The sequence below is a fragment of the Mustelus asterias genome, unplaced genomic scaffold, assembly GCF_964213995.1.
Source record: "Mustelus asterias unplaced genomic scaffold, sMusAst1.hap1.1 HAP1_SCAFFOLD_1806, whole genome shotgun sequence".
NCBI lineage: Eukaryota > Metazoa > Chordata > Chondrichthyes > Carcharhiniformes > Triakidae > Mustelus > Mustelus asterias.
The window spans coordinates 215-13,355 of NW_027591751.1; the positions used below are offsets into that span (position 1 = coordinate 215).

The window sequence follows — 13,141 nt, forward strand, 5'->3', positions numbered from 1 at the left end:
GGAAGAAGCTGTTCTTGAGTCGATTGGTACGTGACCTCAGACTTTTGTACCTTTTTCCCGATGGAAGAAGGTGGAAGAGAGAATGTCCGGGGGGCGTGGGGTCCTTAATTATGCTGGCTGCTTTGCCGAGGCAGCGGGAAGTGCAGAGAGAGTCAATGGATGGGAGGCTGGTTTGCGTGATGGATTGGGCTACATTCACGACCTTTTGTAGTTTCTTGTGGTCTTGGGCAGAGCAGGATCCATACCAAGCTGTGATACAACCAGAGAGAATGCTTTCTATGGTGCATCTGTAAAAGCTGGTGAGAGTTGTAGCTGACATGCCAAATTTCCTTAGTCTTTTTTGATTTGATTTATTATTGTCACATGTATTAACATACAGTGAAAAGTATTGTTTCTTGCGCGCTATACAGACAAAGCATACCGTTCATAGAGAAGGAAAGGAGAGAGTGCAGAATGTAGTGTTACAGTCACAGCTAGGGTGTAGAGAAAGAACAACTTAATGCAAGGTAAGTCCATTCAAAAGTCTGACAGCAGCAGGGAAGAAGCTGTTCTTGAGTCGGTTGGTGCGTGACCTCAGATGGAAAAAGGTGGAAGAGAGAATGTCCGGGGTGCGTGGGGTACTTAGTGATGCTGGCTGCTTTGCCGAGGCAGCGGGAAGTGTAGACAGAGTCAATGGATGGGAGGCTGGTCTGAGAAAGTAGAGGTGTTGGTGGGCTTTCTTAACTATAATGTCGGCTTGGGGGGACCAGGACAGGTTGTTGGTGATCACGTCAGTGTTTACTGGGGAACATTCACCAAACGACCTGTGTCATTGGTTGTAAGTTCACTGCTGACAATTCTCAATTTCCTTATTGTTTTCTATATCCCGAAGGGTCTCCACATTCCCAATGTTTTCCATATCTCGATCGCTCTCCACATTCTGAATGTTCTCCATGTTCCGAAGTTTCTCCACGTTCTGAAGAGTCTGCGTATTCCGATAGTGCTCTGGGTCTCGATGACTCAGCTTGCTCCAGTTTCTCTCCAGTGTCTGGGGTGCGGAGGCTGGTGGAATCCATCAACGCTCTCCAGACTGAACGGACAAAGCTGATGAACGAGGTGGAATCCATCAGGCTGGATGTAGAGCACGGAGAGAATGAGAAGAAGCAACTCTCCACAAACTTCGAGTTTCAGGTAGAGTCGACAGGTATTAGCGGGGAACACAGAGGCACTGAACGAATGTTCTGCCTCTGATTCCACCGTAGAGAATAGTGAAGATTTTCCAAAAACTGTCTTTAATGCAGTGGGACTTGGTGAAATAACCCTCATGAGGGAGAAGGTATTGAATACACTAATGGGATTAAAGCCGGATAAGTCTCCGGGACCTGATGGCCTGCACCCTAGGGTATTAAAGGAGGTGGCAGCAGAGATAGTGGATACATTGGTTGTGATATTTCAAAGTTCCTTGGATCCTAGTACGGTCCCAGTGAATTGGAAACTCGCTAATGTGACGCTCCTATTCAAAACGAAAGAGAGGCAAAAAGTAGGAACCTATAGGGCGATTAGCTTGATCTCTGTGGTCATAGAGTCATACCATTAACTGAGTAAGTCCTGAGGTTTACAGCATGGAAACAGGCCCTTCGGCCCAACTTGTCCATGACGCCCTTTTTTTTTAAGCCCCTAAGCTAATCCCAATTGCCCACATTTGGCCCATATCCCTCTATACCCATCGTACCCATGTAACTGTCTAAATGCTTTTTAAAAGACAAAATTGTACCCGCCTCTACTACTACCTCTGACAGCTTGTTCCAGACACTCACCACCCTCTGTGTGAAAAAATTGCCCCTCTGGACACTTTTGTATCTCTCCCCTCTCACCTTAAACCTATGCCCTCTAGTTTTAGACTCCCCTACCTTTGGGAAAAGATATTAACTATCTAGCTGATCTGTGCCCCTCATTATTTTATAGACCTCTATAAGGTCACCCCTCAGCCTCCTACGCTTCAGAGAAAAAAGTCCCAGTCTATCCAGCCTCTCCTTATAACTCAAAACCATCAAGTCCCGGTAGCATCCTAGTAAATCTTTTCTGCACTCTTTCTAGTTTAATAATATCCTTTCTATAATAGGGTGACCAGAACTGTACACAGTACTCCAAGTGTGGCCTTACCAATGTCTTGTACAACTTCAACAAGACGTCCCAACTCCTGTATTCAATGTTCTGACCGATGAAACCAAGCATGCTGAATACCTTCTTCGCCACTCTGTCCACCTGTGACTCCACTTTCAAGGAACTATGAACATGTACCCCTAGGTCTCTTTGTTCTGTAACTCTCCCCAACGCCCTACCATTAACTGAGTAAGTCCTGCCCTGGTTCAATCTACCAAAATGCATCACCTCGCATTTGTCTAAATTAAACTCCATCTGCCATTCGTCAGTCCACAGGCCCAATTGATCAAGATCCCGTTGCAATCCAAGATAACTTTCTTCACTGTCCACTATGCCACCAATCTTGGTGTCATCTGCAAACTTACTAACCATGCCTCTTATATTCTCATCCAAATCATTAATATAAATGACAAATAATAGTGGACCCAGCACTGATCCCTGAGGCACACCGCTGGTCACAGGCCTCCAGTTTGAAAAACAACCTGCTACAACCACCCTCTGGCTTCTGTCAAGAAGCCAATTTTTTATCCATTTAGATACCTCACCCTGGATCCCATGAGATTTAACCTCATGCAACAACCTACCATGCGGTACCTTGTCAAAGGCCTTGCTAAAGTCCATGTAGACAACATCAACTGCACTGCCCTCATCTGCCTTCTTGGTTACCCCTTCAAAAAACTGTGGTGGGGAAGTTTCTGGAATCAATCATTAAGGAAGAGATGACAGAGTATTTGGAATTCAAAGTTCAATGCACCATTGTCAGCCTGGGAAAGTAATGCTTGACAAACCTGCCCGAGTTCTTTGAGGATGTAAACAGCAAGGTGGATAGTGGGGAACCTGTGGATGTGGTATATCTAGACTACCAGAAGGCATTTGATAAGGTGATGCATGAAAGACTGACCCAGAAGGTGAGATCACAGGGGATTGGGGGAAGAGTACTGGATTGGATTAAGGATTGGCTGACTGACAGAAAGCAGAGGGTCAGGCTAAATGGGTCCTTCTCTGGCTGGAGAAATGTAACGAGCGGGGTGCCGCAGGGGTCAGTCCTCAGACCTCAACTGTTTACAATCTATATAAATGATCGACAAGCAGGGACAGAGTGTAACATAGCAAAATCTGCAATGATACTAAAATAGGCGGGAAAGCAGGCAGTGAAGAGGAGATAAAGATTTTACAGGTGGATATAGATAGGCTGGGAGAATGGGCCAAAATTTGTCAGATGGAATTTAATGTGGATTAGTGTGAGGTTGTCCATTCTGGCAGAAAAATGGAAAGGCAAATTATTACCTAAATGGAAAGCAGCTTCAAAATGCATTCGGGCAGAGGGATCTGGGTGTCTGTGTTCTGGGCAAAGGGATCTGGGTGTCTGTGTTCTGGGCAGAGGGATCTGGGTGTCTCTGGGCAGAGGGATCTGGGTGTCTGTGTTCTGGGCAGAGGGATCTGGGTGTCTGTGTTCTGGGCAGAGGGATCTGGATGTCTATGTTCTGGGCAGAGGGGTCTGGGTGCCTGTGTTCTGGGCAGAGGGATCTGGGTGTCTATGTTCTGGGCAGAGGGATCTGGGTGTCTGTGTTCTGGGCAGAGGGATCTGGGTGTCTCTGGGCAGAGGGATCTGGGTGTCTGTGTTCGGGGCAGAGGGATCTGGGTGTCTGTGTTCGGGGCAGAGGGATCTGGGTGTCTGTGTTCTGGGCAGAGGGATCTGGGTGTCTGTGTTCGGGGCAGAGGGATCTGGGTGTCGGTGTTCGGGGCAGAGGGATCTGGGTGTCTGTGTTCGGGGCAGAGAGATCTGGGTGTCTGTGTTCTGGGCAGAGGGATCTGGGTGTCTGTGTTCTGGGCAGAGGGATCTGGGTGTCTGTGTTCGGGGCAGAGGGATCTGGGTGTCTGTGTTCTGGGCAGAGGGATCTGGGTGTGTGTGTTCTGGGCAGAGGGATCTGGGTGTCGGTGTTCTGGGCAGAGGGATCTGGGTGTCTGTGTTCGGGGCAGAGGGATCTGGGTGTCTGTGTTCTGGGCAGAAGGATCTGGGTGTGTGTGTTCTGGGCAGAGGGATCTGGGTGTCGGTGTTCTGGGCAGAGGGATCTGAGTGTCAGTGTTCTGGGCAGAGGGATCTGGGTGTCTGTGTTCTGGGCAGAGGGATCTGGGTGTCTCTGGGCAGAGGGATCTGGGTGTCTGTGTTCGGGGCAGAGGGATCTGGGTGTCTCTGGGCAGAGGGATCTGGGTGTCTGTGTTCGGGGCAGAGGGATCTGGGTGTCTGTGTTCAGGGCAGAGGGATCTGGGTGTCTGTGTTCGGGGCAGAGGGATCTGGGTGTCTGTGTTCGGGGCAGAGGGATCTGGGTGTGTGTGTTCGGGGCAGAGGGATCTGGGTGTGTGTGTTCGGGGCAGAGGGATCTGGGTGTCTGTGTTCGGGGCAGAGGGATCTGGGTGTGTGTGTTCGGGGCAGAGGGATCTGGGTGTGTGTGTTCGGGGCAGAGGGATCTGGGTGTCTGTGTTCGGGGCAGAGGGATCTGGGTGTGTGTGTTCTGGGCAGAGGGATCTGGGTGTCTGTGTTCGGGGCAGAGGGATCTGGGTGTGTGTGTTCTGGGCAGAGGGATCTGGGTGTCGATGTTCTGGGCAGAGGGATCTGGGTGTCTGTGTTCGGGGCAGAGGGATCTGGGTGCCTGTGTTCTGGGCAGAGGGATCTGGGTGTCGCTATGTGGGTGCAGCGGGATCTGGGTGTGTGTGTTCTGGGCAGAGGGATCTGGGTGTGTGTGTTCTGGGCAGCGGGATCTGGGTGTCTGTGTTCTGGGCAGAGGGATCTGGGTGTCGCTATGTGGGTGCAGCGGGATCTGGGTGTGTGTGTTCGGGGCAGAGGGATCTGGGTGTCTGTGTTCGGGGCAGAGGGATCTGGGTGTGTGTGTTCTGGGCAGAGGGATCTGGGTGTCGATGTTCTGGGCAGAGGGATCTGGGTGTGTGTGTTCTAGGCAGAGGGATCTGGGTGTGTGTGTTCTAGGCAGAGGGATCTGGGTGTCTGTGTTCTGGGCAGAGGGATCTGGGTGTCTGTGTTCTGGGCAGAGGGATCTGGGTGTGTGTGTTCTTGGCAGAGGGATCTGGGTGTCTCTGGGCAGAGGGATCTGGGTGTCGGTGTGCGGGTGCAGCGGGTGATATAAAAGGCCAATGGGATGTTGGTATTTATTACAGAGGGACTGGAGTATAAGAGTAGGGAAGTGTTGCTGCAATTGTATCGGGTGTTGGTGAGACCACATCTGGAGGATTGTGTCCAGTTTTGATCTCCTTATTCGAGGAAGGATGCGGTGGCATTGGAGGCAGTTCAGAGGAGGTTCCCCAGATTGATTCCGGGGATGAAAGGGTTGACGTATGAGGAGAGATTAAACAGTTTGGGTTTGTACTTGCTGGGGTTTAGAAGGATGAGAGAGGATCTGATCGAGGGATATAACATTTTAAAAGCATTGCCTGGGATGGCATATTTAAGTTGTGAAGAGAGGTTGGACAGGCTTGGGTTGTTTTCATTGGAGCAGAGAAGACTGAGGGGTGACCTGATTGAGGTGCGCAGGATGATGAGGGGCATGGACAGAGTGGAGAGGGAGCAGCTGTTCCCCTTGGATGAAGGGTCAGTCACGAGGGGACATGGGTTCAAAGTGGCAGGAGGTTTAGGGGGGATTTGAGGAAAAATCTTTTTACCCAGAGGGTGGTGAGGGTCTGGAATGCGCTGCCTGGGAGGGTGGTGGAGGCGGGATGCCTCACATCCTTTAAAAAGTACCTGGATGAGCACTTGGCACATCGTAACATTCAGGGCGATGGGCCAAGTGCTGGCAAGTGGGATTAGGTGTTTCTAATGTGCCAGTGCGTACTCGATGGGCGGAAGGGCCTCCTCTGCTGTCTGATTCTCTGATGTTCCTGTGTCCCTGTGTACACTCCCACAACCCCTGCATTCACAGTCAGTTAACTCCATCCAGCCCTCAGCCTTTCACCCTGGGTCACCCCCGATTGTCCCACTCATTTGCTGCATTATCCCACTGGGGTCAACGTGGGGTCATTCATCTTGGAGCAAGAAAATGCCTGAGTCCCTTCAAATGTGGCAGAGTGGGAGGGGGACAGAGTGGGAGGGAGACAGAGTGGGAGGGTGGCAGAGAGAGAGGGTGGCAGAATGGGAGGGTGGCAGAGTGGGAGGGGGACAGAGTGGGAGGGAGACAGAGTGGGAGGGTGGCAGAGAGAGAGGGTGGCAGAATGGGAGGGTGGCAGAGTGGGAGGGGGACAGAGTGGGAGGGGGACAGAGTGGGAGGGTGGCAGAGTGGGAGGGTGACAGAGTGGGAGGGGGACAGAGTGGGAGGGTGGCAGAGAGAGAGGGTGGCAGAATGGGAGGGTGGCAGAGTGGGAGGGGGACAGAGTGGGAGGGAGACAGAGTGGGAGGGTGGCAGAGAGAGAGGGTGGCAGAGAGAGAGGGTGGCAGAGTGGGAGGGGGACAGAGTGGGAGGGGGACAGAGTGGGAGGGGGACAGAGTGAGAGGGAGACAGAGTGAGAGGGTGACAGAGTGGGAGGGTGGCAGAATGGGAGGGTGGCAGAGTGGGAGGGTGGCAGAGTGGGAGGGTGGCAGAGAGAGAGGGTGGCAGAGTGGGAGGGTGGCAGAGTGGGAGGGTGGCAGAGTGGGAGGGTGGCAGAGAGAGAGGGTGGCAGAGTGGGAGGGTGGCAGAGTGGGAGGGTGGCAGAGTGGGAGGGTGGCAGAGAGAGAGGGTGGCAGAGTGGGAGGGTGGCAGAGTGGGAGGGTGGCAGAGTGGGAGGGTGGCAGAGAGAGAGGGAGACAGAGTGAGAGGGTGACAGAGTGGCTCCTAAAGTAAAGAAAATTTTATTTATCAGTGTCACAAGTAGGCTTACATTAACACTGCAATGAAGTTACTGTGAAAATCCCCCAGTTGCCACACTCCGACGCCTGTTCGGGGACACTGAGGGAGAATTTAGTATGGCCAGTGCCCCTAACCAGCACGCCTTTCAGACTGTGGGAGGAAATCGGAGCACCCGGAGGAAACCCACGCAGACACGGGGAGAATGTGCAGACTCCACACAGACAGTGACCCAAGCCAGGAATGGGACCTGGGTCCCTGGCGCTGTGAGGCAGCAGTGCTAACCACTGTGCCAACGTGCTGCCTCTTTGGGGGTTGATTGTGAGGAAAGAGATTTCAAGATCCACCGACAGGGATCACTAAGGTGCACAAAAACAGACCAGAAAATGATAACATTTGGAACAGTTGTGTTGGGGGGGGGGGGGGGGGGGGGGGGGGGGCGTCGGGAGAGGGGTGGGTGGGTGGGGTGGTGGGAGTGGGGGGGATATAACAGGAAGCTTACCGCAAAGAAGTCTACCTCAGTCCCCACCTGGATTAACCGTGTTCAGTTTTTGGACATGGCACCTTCGGCTGGAGATGTTCAGCCGGATTTTCATCTTCAAGGTAGAGAGCAAGTGCGGGAAAAATTTCTGTCTCCGCCACCCACCTTGGGAGAAAGTGCCTGCTAAGACAAGGTTTTCGTTCAGGGCGGGGGGGGGGGAGGGGGGGGGAGTGGGGTGGTGGTTGTTGCAGACTGCAGTCAATTCTACCGACCTGAGTAAGAAAACGTCAGGGACTGCCAGGTGCAGAGTCAGGATGTTTTAAAAGGGTCACCTTGTTGCTCTCTGATCTATGCTGTCAATTGCACAATGTTCAATGTTGATTGGCAGAAGATAAAGAGGTTTTGAGTGTTTGCAGTTTCAGCTGGTGATGCTTTAACTGGTCTGGATGATTGACACTTATATTGGGCTATAGTAAAACATGATTTCATTTTTAAAAGGTGGAATGTAACCAATGAGTGACAGTCCTGGTTAGAATAAAACGGAACGGTCCCCCAACCCTCACCCTCACACTTCACTCAATGCCACCTCATGTCCTTCATTCTAATCAATGGCACTCCTATGCTCGTTCACTCACAATGTAAAAGTAAAGTGAGGTAGAGTTTAGTTATTATTGTCACAAGTAAGGCTTGCATTAACACTGCAAGGAAGTTACTGTGAAAATCCCCTAGTTGCCACACTCCGGTGCCTGTTCGGGTACACTGAGGGAGAATTTAGCATGGCCAATGCAGCTAACCAGCACGTCTTTCAGACTGTGGGAGAAAACCGGAGCACCCGGAGGAAACCCATGCAGACACGGGGAGAATGTGCAAACTCCACACAGACAGTGACCCAACCAGGAATTGAACCCGGGTCCCTGGCGCTGTGAGGCAGCAGTGCTAACCACTGTGCCAATGTATAGAACCAATGAACACCATAGTGACAGCAGGATGTGTGAAAAAAATAAGTTTTTGGAAAGGAGAGTCATAGTTTGGTAATTTTACACTTTTCTAAAAAGAACCATTTTATTATAGGTCAATAAAGGTGTCAAACAGCCAGATTCTTTAAAATATCAACAGCTGAAACTGCAAGCATTGAAATCTCTTCATCTTGTGCAAATAAACATTGTTCAATTGGCAGCATAGGTCAGAGGGCCAGAGATGTCAATAAAGCAATGTCTTCCCTGGGCCCAGGTGTTCCAGTATACTAATGGATCTCTCAGCCATGAACACACAACAAGACTTGGCGGAGAACCCATAAGTCCACTAGTTGGTTAGTCTGCACTGATGTTTATCATCTTCTGGAGCCTCTATCATTCTTTCTCCATCTAATCAAAACCATCAGCAAAGATTAAACAGGCTGAGATTTTCTCTCTTGGAAAGGCAAGACTCTGCAGTGATCTGTGGGAGACCAGAACTCAGGGATATCACTATCAGAGTCACAAATAATGGGAGATTCGGGAGAAACTTCTTTACACGGGGAGTGGGAGAATGTGGGACTCACTCCCACGGGGAGTGGGGAGAATGTGGGACCCGTTCCCTCAGGGAGTGGGGAGAATGTGGGACTCACTCCCACGGGGAGTGGGGAGAATGTGGGACTCACTCCCACGGGGAGTGGGGAGAATGTGGGACTTGCTCCCTCGGGGAGTGGGGAGAATGTGGGACTCACTCCCATGGAGAGTGGGGGAGAATGTGGGACTCGCTCCCACAGGGAGTCAGGGAGAATGTGGGACTCACTCCCACAGGGAGTCAGGGAGAATGTGGGACTCACTCCCACAGGGAGTGGGGAGAATGTGGGACTTGCTCCCATGGGGAGTGGGGGAGAATGCCGGACATGATCCCTCGGGGAGTGGGGGAGAATGTGGGACTCGCTCCCACGGGGAGTGGGGAGAATGTGGAGCAGAGTGTGTACTGATGGATTATCAATAAGTTCATTCCTCTCCTAGATACAGCAGCTGAAAGAACAAATCAACGAGAGAGAAGAGGAACTCAACCAGCTGAGAATCGAAAGTGTAAGTTTACTCGATTAACAAATACTTCAACCCCCAAATCATAACTAACCCATTCCCCATTAGTAACTAACCCAATCCCCCAGTAGTAACTAACCCAATCCCCAAATGATAACTAACCCATTCCCCATTAGTAACTAACCCAATCCCCCATTAGTAACTAACCCAATCCCCAAATCATAACTAACCCATTCCCCATTAGTAACTAACCCGATCCCCCATTAGTAACTAACCCAATCCCCATTAGTAACTAACCCAATCCCCCATTAGTAACTAACCCAATCCCCCATTAGTATCTAACCCAATCCCCCATTAGTAACTAACCCGATCCCCCATTAGTAACTAACCCAATCCCCATTAGTAACTAACCCAATCCCTTATTAGTAAGTAACCCATTCCCCATTAGTAACTAACCCAATCTCCATTAGTAACTAATACAATCCCCATTAGTAACTAACCCAATCCCCCATTAGTAACTAACCCAATTCCCCATTAGTAACTAACCCAATCCCCATTAGTAACAAACCCAATCCCACATTAGTAACTAACCCAATTCCCCATTAGTAACTAACCCAGTCCCCATTAGTAACTAACCCAATCCCACATTAGTAACTAACCCAATTCCCCATTAGTAACTAACCCAATCCCCATTAGTAACTAACCCAATTCCCCATTAGTAACTAAGCCAATCCCACATTAGTAACTAACCCAATTCCCCATTAGTAACTAACCCAATCCCACATTAGTAACTAACCCAATCCCCATTAGTAACTAACCCAATCCCACATTAGTAACTAACCCAATTCCCCATTAGTAACTAACCCAGTCCCCATTAGTAACTAACCCAATTCCCCATTAGTAACTAACCCAATCCCCATTAGTAACTAACCCGATCCCCCATTAGTAACTAACCCAATCCCCATTAGTAACTAACCCGATCCCCCATTAGTAACTAACCCAATCCCCATTAGTAACCAACCAGTCCCCATTAGTAACTAACCCAATCCCTATTCGTAACTAACCCAATCTCCCATTATTTACTAACCCAATCCCCCATTAGTAACTAACCCAATCCCCAAATCATAACTAACCCAATCCCCATTAGTAACTAACCCAATCCCCCATTAGTAACTAACCCAATCCCCAAATCATAACTAACCCAATCCCCATTAGTAACTAACCCAATCTCCCATTAGTAACTAACCCAATTCCCCATTAGTAACTAACCCAATCCCCATTAGTAACTAACCCAATCCCCCATTAGTATCTAACCCAATCCCCCATTAGTAACTAACCCGATCCCCCATTAGTAACTAACCCAATCCCCATTAGTAACTAACCCAATCCCTTATTAGTAACTAACCCATTCCCCATTAGTAACTAACCCAATCTCCATTAGTAACTAATCCAATCCCCATTAGTAACTAACCCAATCCCCCATTAGTAACTAACCCAATTCCCCATTAGTAACTAACCCAATCCCCATTAGTAACAAACCCAATCCCACATTAGTAACTAACCCAATTCCCCATTAGTAACTAACCCAGTCCCCATTAGTAACTAACCCAATCCCCATTAGTAACAAACCCAATCCCACATTAGTAACTAACCCAATTCCCCATTAGTAACTAACCCAGTCCCCATTAGTAACTAACCCAATCCCACATTAGTAACTAACCCAATTCCCCATTAGTAACTAACCCAATCCCCATTAGTAACTAACCCAATTCCCCATTAGTAACTAACCCAATCCCACATTAGTAACTAACCCAATTCCCCATTAGTAACTAACCCAATCCCACATTAGTAACTAACCCAATCCCCATTAGTAACTAACCCAATCCCACATTAGTAACTAACCCAATTCCCCATTAGTAACTAACCCAGTCCCCATTAGTAACTAACCCAATTCCCCATTAGTAACTAACCCAATCCCCATTAGTAACTAACCCGATCCCCCATTAGTAACTAACCCAATCCCCATTAGTAACTAACCCGATCCCCCATTAGTAACTAACCCAATCCCCATTAGTAACTAACCCAATCCCCCATTAGTAACTAACCCAATCCCCAAATCATAACTAACCCAATCCCCATTAGTAACTAACCCAATCTCCCATTAGTAACTAACCCAATCCCCCATTAGTAACTAACCCAATCCCCAAATCATAACTAACCCAATCCCTATTAGTAACTAACCCAATCCCCCATTAGTAACTAACCCAATCCCCCATTAGTAACTAACCCAATCCCCCATTAGTAACTAACCCAATCCCCCATTAGTAACTAACCCAATCCCCATTAGTAACTAACCCAATCCCCCATTAGTAACTAACCCAATCCCCATTAGTAACTAACCCAATCCCCCATTAGTAACTAACCCAATCCCCCATTAGTAACTAACCCGATCCCCCATTAGTAACTAACCCAATCCCCGAATCATAACTAACCCGATCCCCATTAGTAACAACCCGATCCCCATTAGTAACTAACCCAATCCCCCATTAGTAACTAACCCAATCCCCAAATCATAACTAACCCAATCCCTATTAGTAACTAACCCAATCCCCCATTAGTAACTAACCCAATCCCCATTAGTAACTAACCCAATCCCCCATTAGTAACTAACCCAATCCCCATTAGTAACTAACCCAATCCCCCATTAGTAACTAACCCAATCCCCATTAGTAACTAACCCAATCCCCCATTAGTAACTAACCCAATACCCCACTAGTAACTAACCCGATCCCCCATTAGTAACTAACCCAATCTCCATTAGTAACTAACCCAATCCCTATTCGTAACTAACCCAATCTCCCATTATTTACTAACCCAATCCCCCATTAGTAACTAACCCAATCCCCAAATCATACCTAACCCAATCCCCATTAGTAACTAACCCAATCCCCCATTAGTAACTAACCCAATCCCCAAATCATAACTAACCCAATCCCCATTAGTAACTAACCCAATCTCCCATTAGTAACTAACCCAATCCCCCATTAGTAACTAACCCAATCCCCAAATCATAACTAACCCAATCCCTATTAGTAACTAACCCAATCCCCCATTAGTAACTAACCCAATCCCCATTAGTAACTAACCCAATCCCCCATTAGTAACTAACCCAATCCCCATTAGTAACTAACCCAATCCCCCATTAGTAACTAACCCAATCCCCATTAGTAACTAACCCAATCCCCCATTAGTAACTAACCCAATACCCCACTAGTAACTAACCCGATCCCCCATTAGTAACTAACCCAATCCCCGAATCATAACTAACCCGATTCCCATTAGTAACAACCCGATCCCCATTAGTAACTAACCCAATCCCCCATTAGTATCTAACGCAATCCCCATTAGTAACTAACCCAATCCCCCATTAGTAACTAACCCAATCCCCATTAGTAACTAACCCAATCTCCATTAGTAACTAACCCAATCCCTATTCGTAACTAACCCAATCTCCCATTATTTACTAACCCAATCCCCCATTAGTAACTAACCCAATCCCCAAATCATACCTAACCCAATCCCCATTAGTAACTAACCCAATCCCCCATTAGTAACTAACCCAATCCCCAAATCATAACTAACCCAATCCCCATTAGTAACTAACCCAATCTCCCATTAGTAACTAA

The 13,141-nt window shown here is 48.7% G+C and overlaps 1 protein-coding gene across 1 annotated transcript in view; it reads left to right on the plus strand.

The window, feature by feature from the left end:
- Positions 1-1,024: 1,024 nt before the first annotated feature.
- The window catches only part of LOC144488720 (kinesin-like protein KIFC3), a gene marked incomplete at both ends in the record, with an annotated part of 71,211 nt that continues 59,094 nt past the window's right edge, over positions 1,025-13,141 (plus strand). Inside the window, 2 exons of the mRNA XM_078206820.1 lie at positions 1,025-1,170; positions 9,435-9,500. Of these exons, the coding sequence (XP_078062946.1) occupies positions 1,025-1,170; positions 9,435-9,500 (212 nt within the window). The remainder of the gene's footprint in view (positions 1,171-9,434; positions 9,501-13,141) is intronic.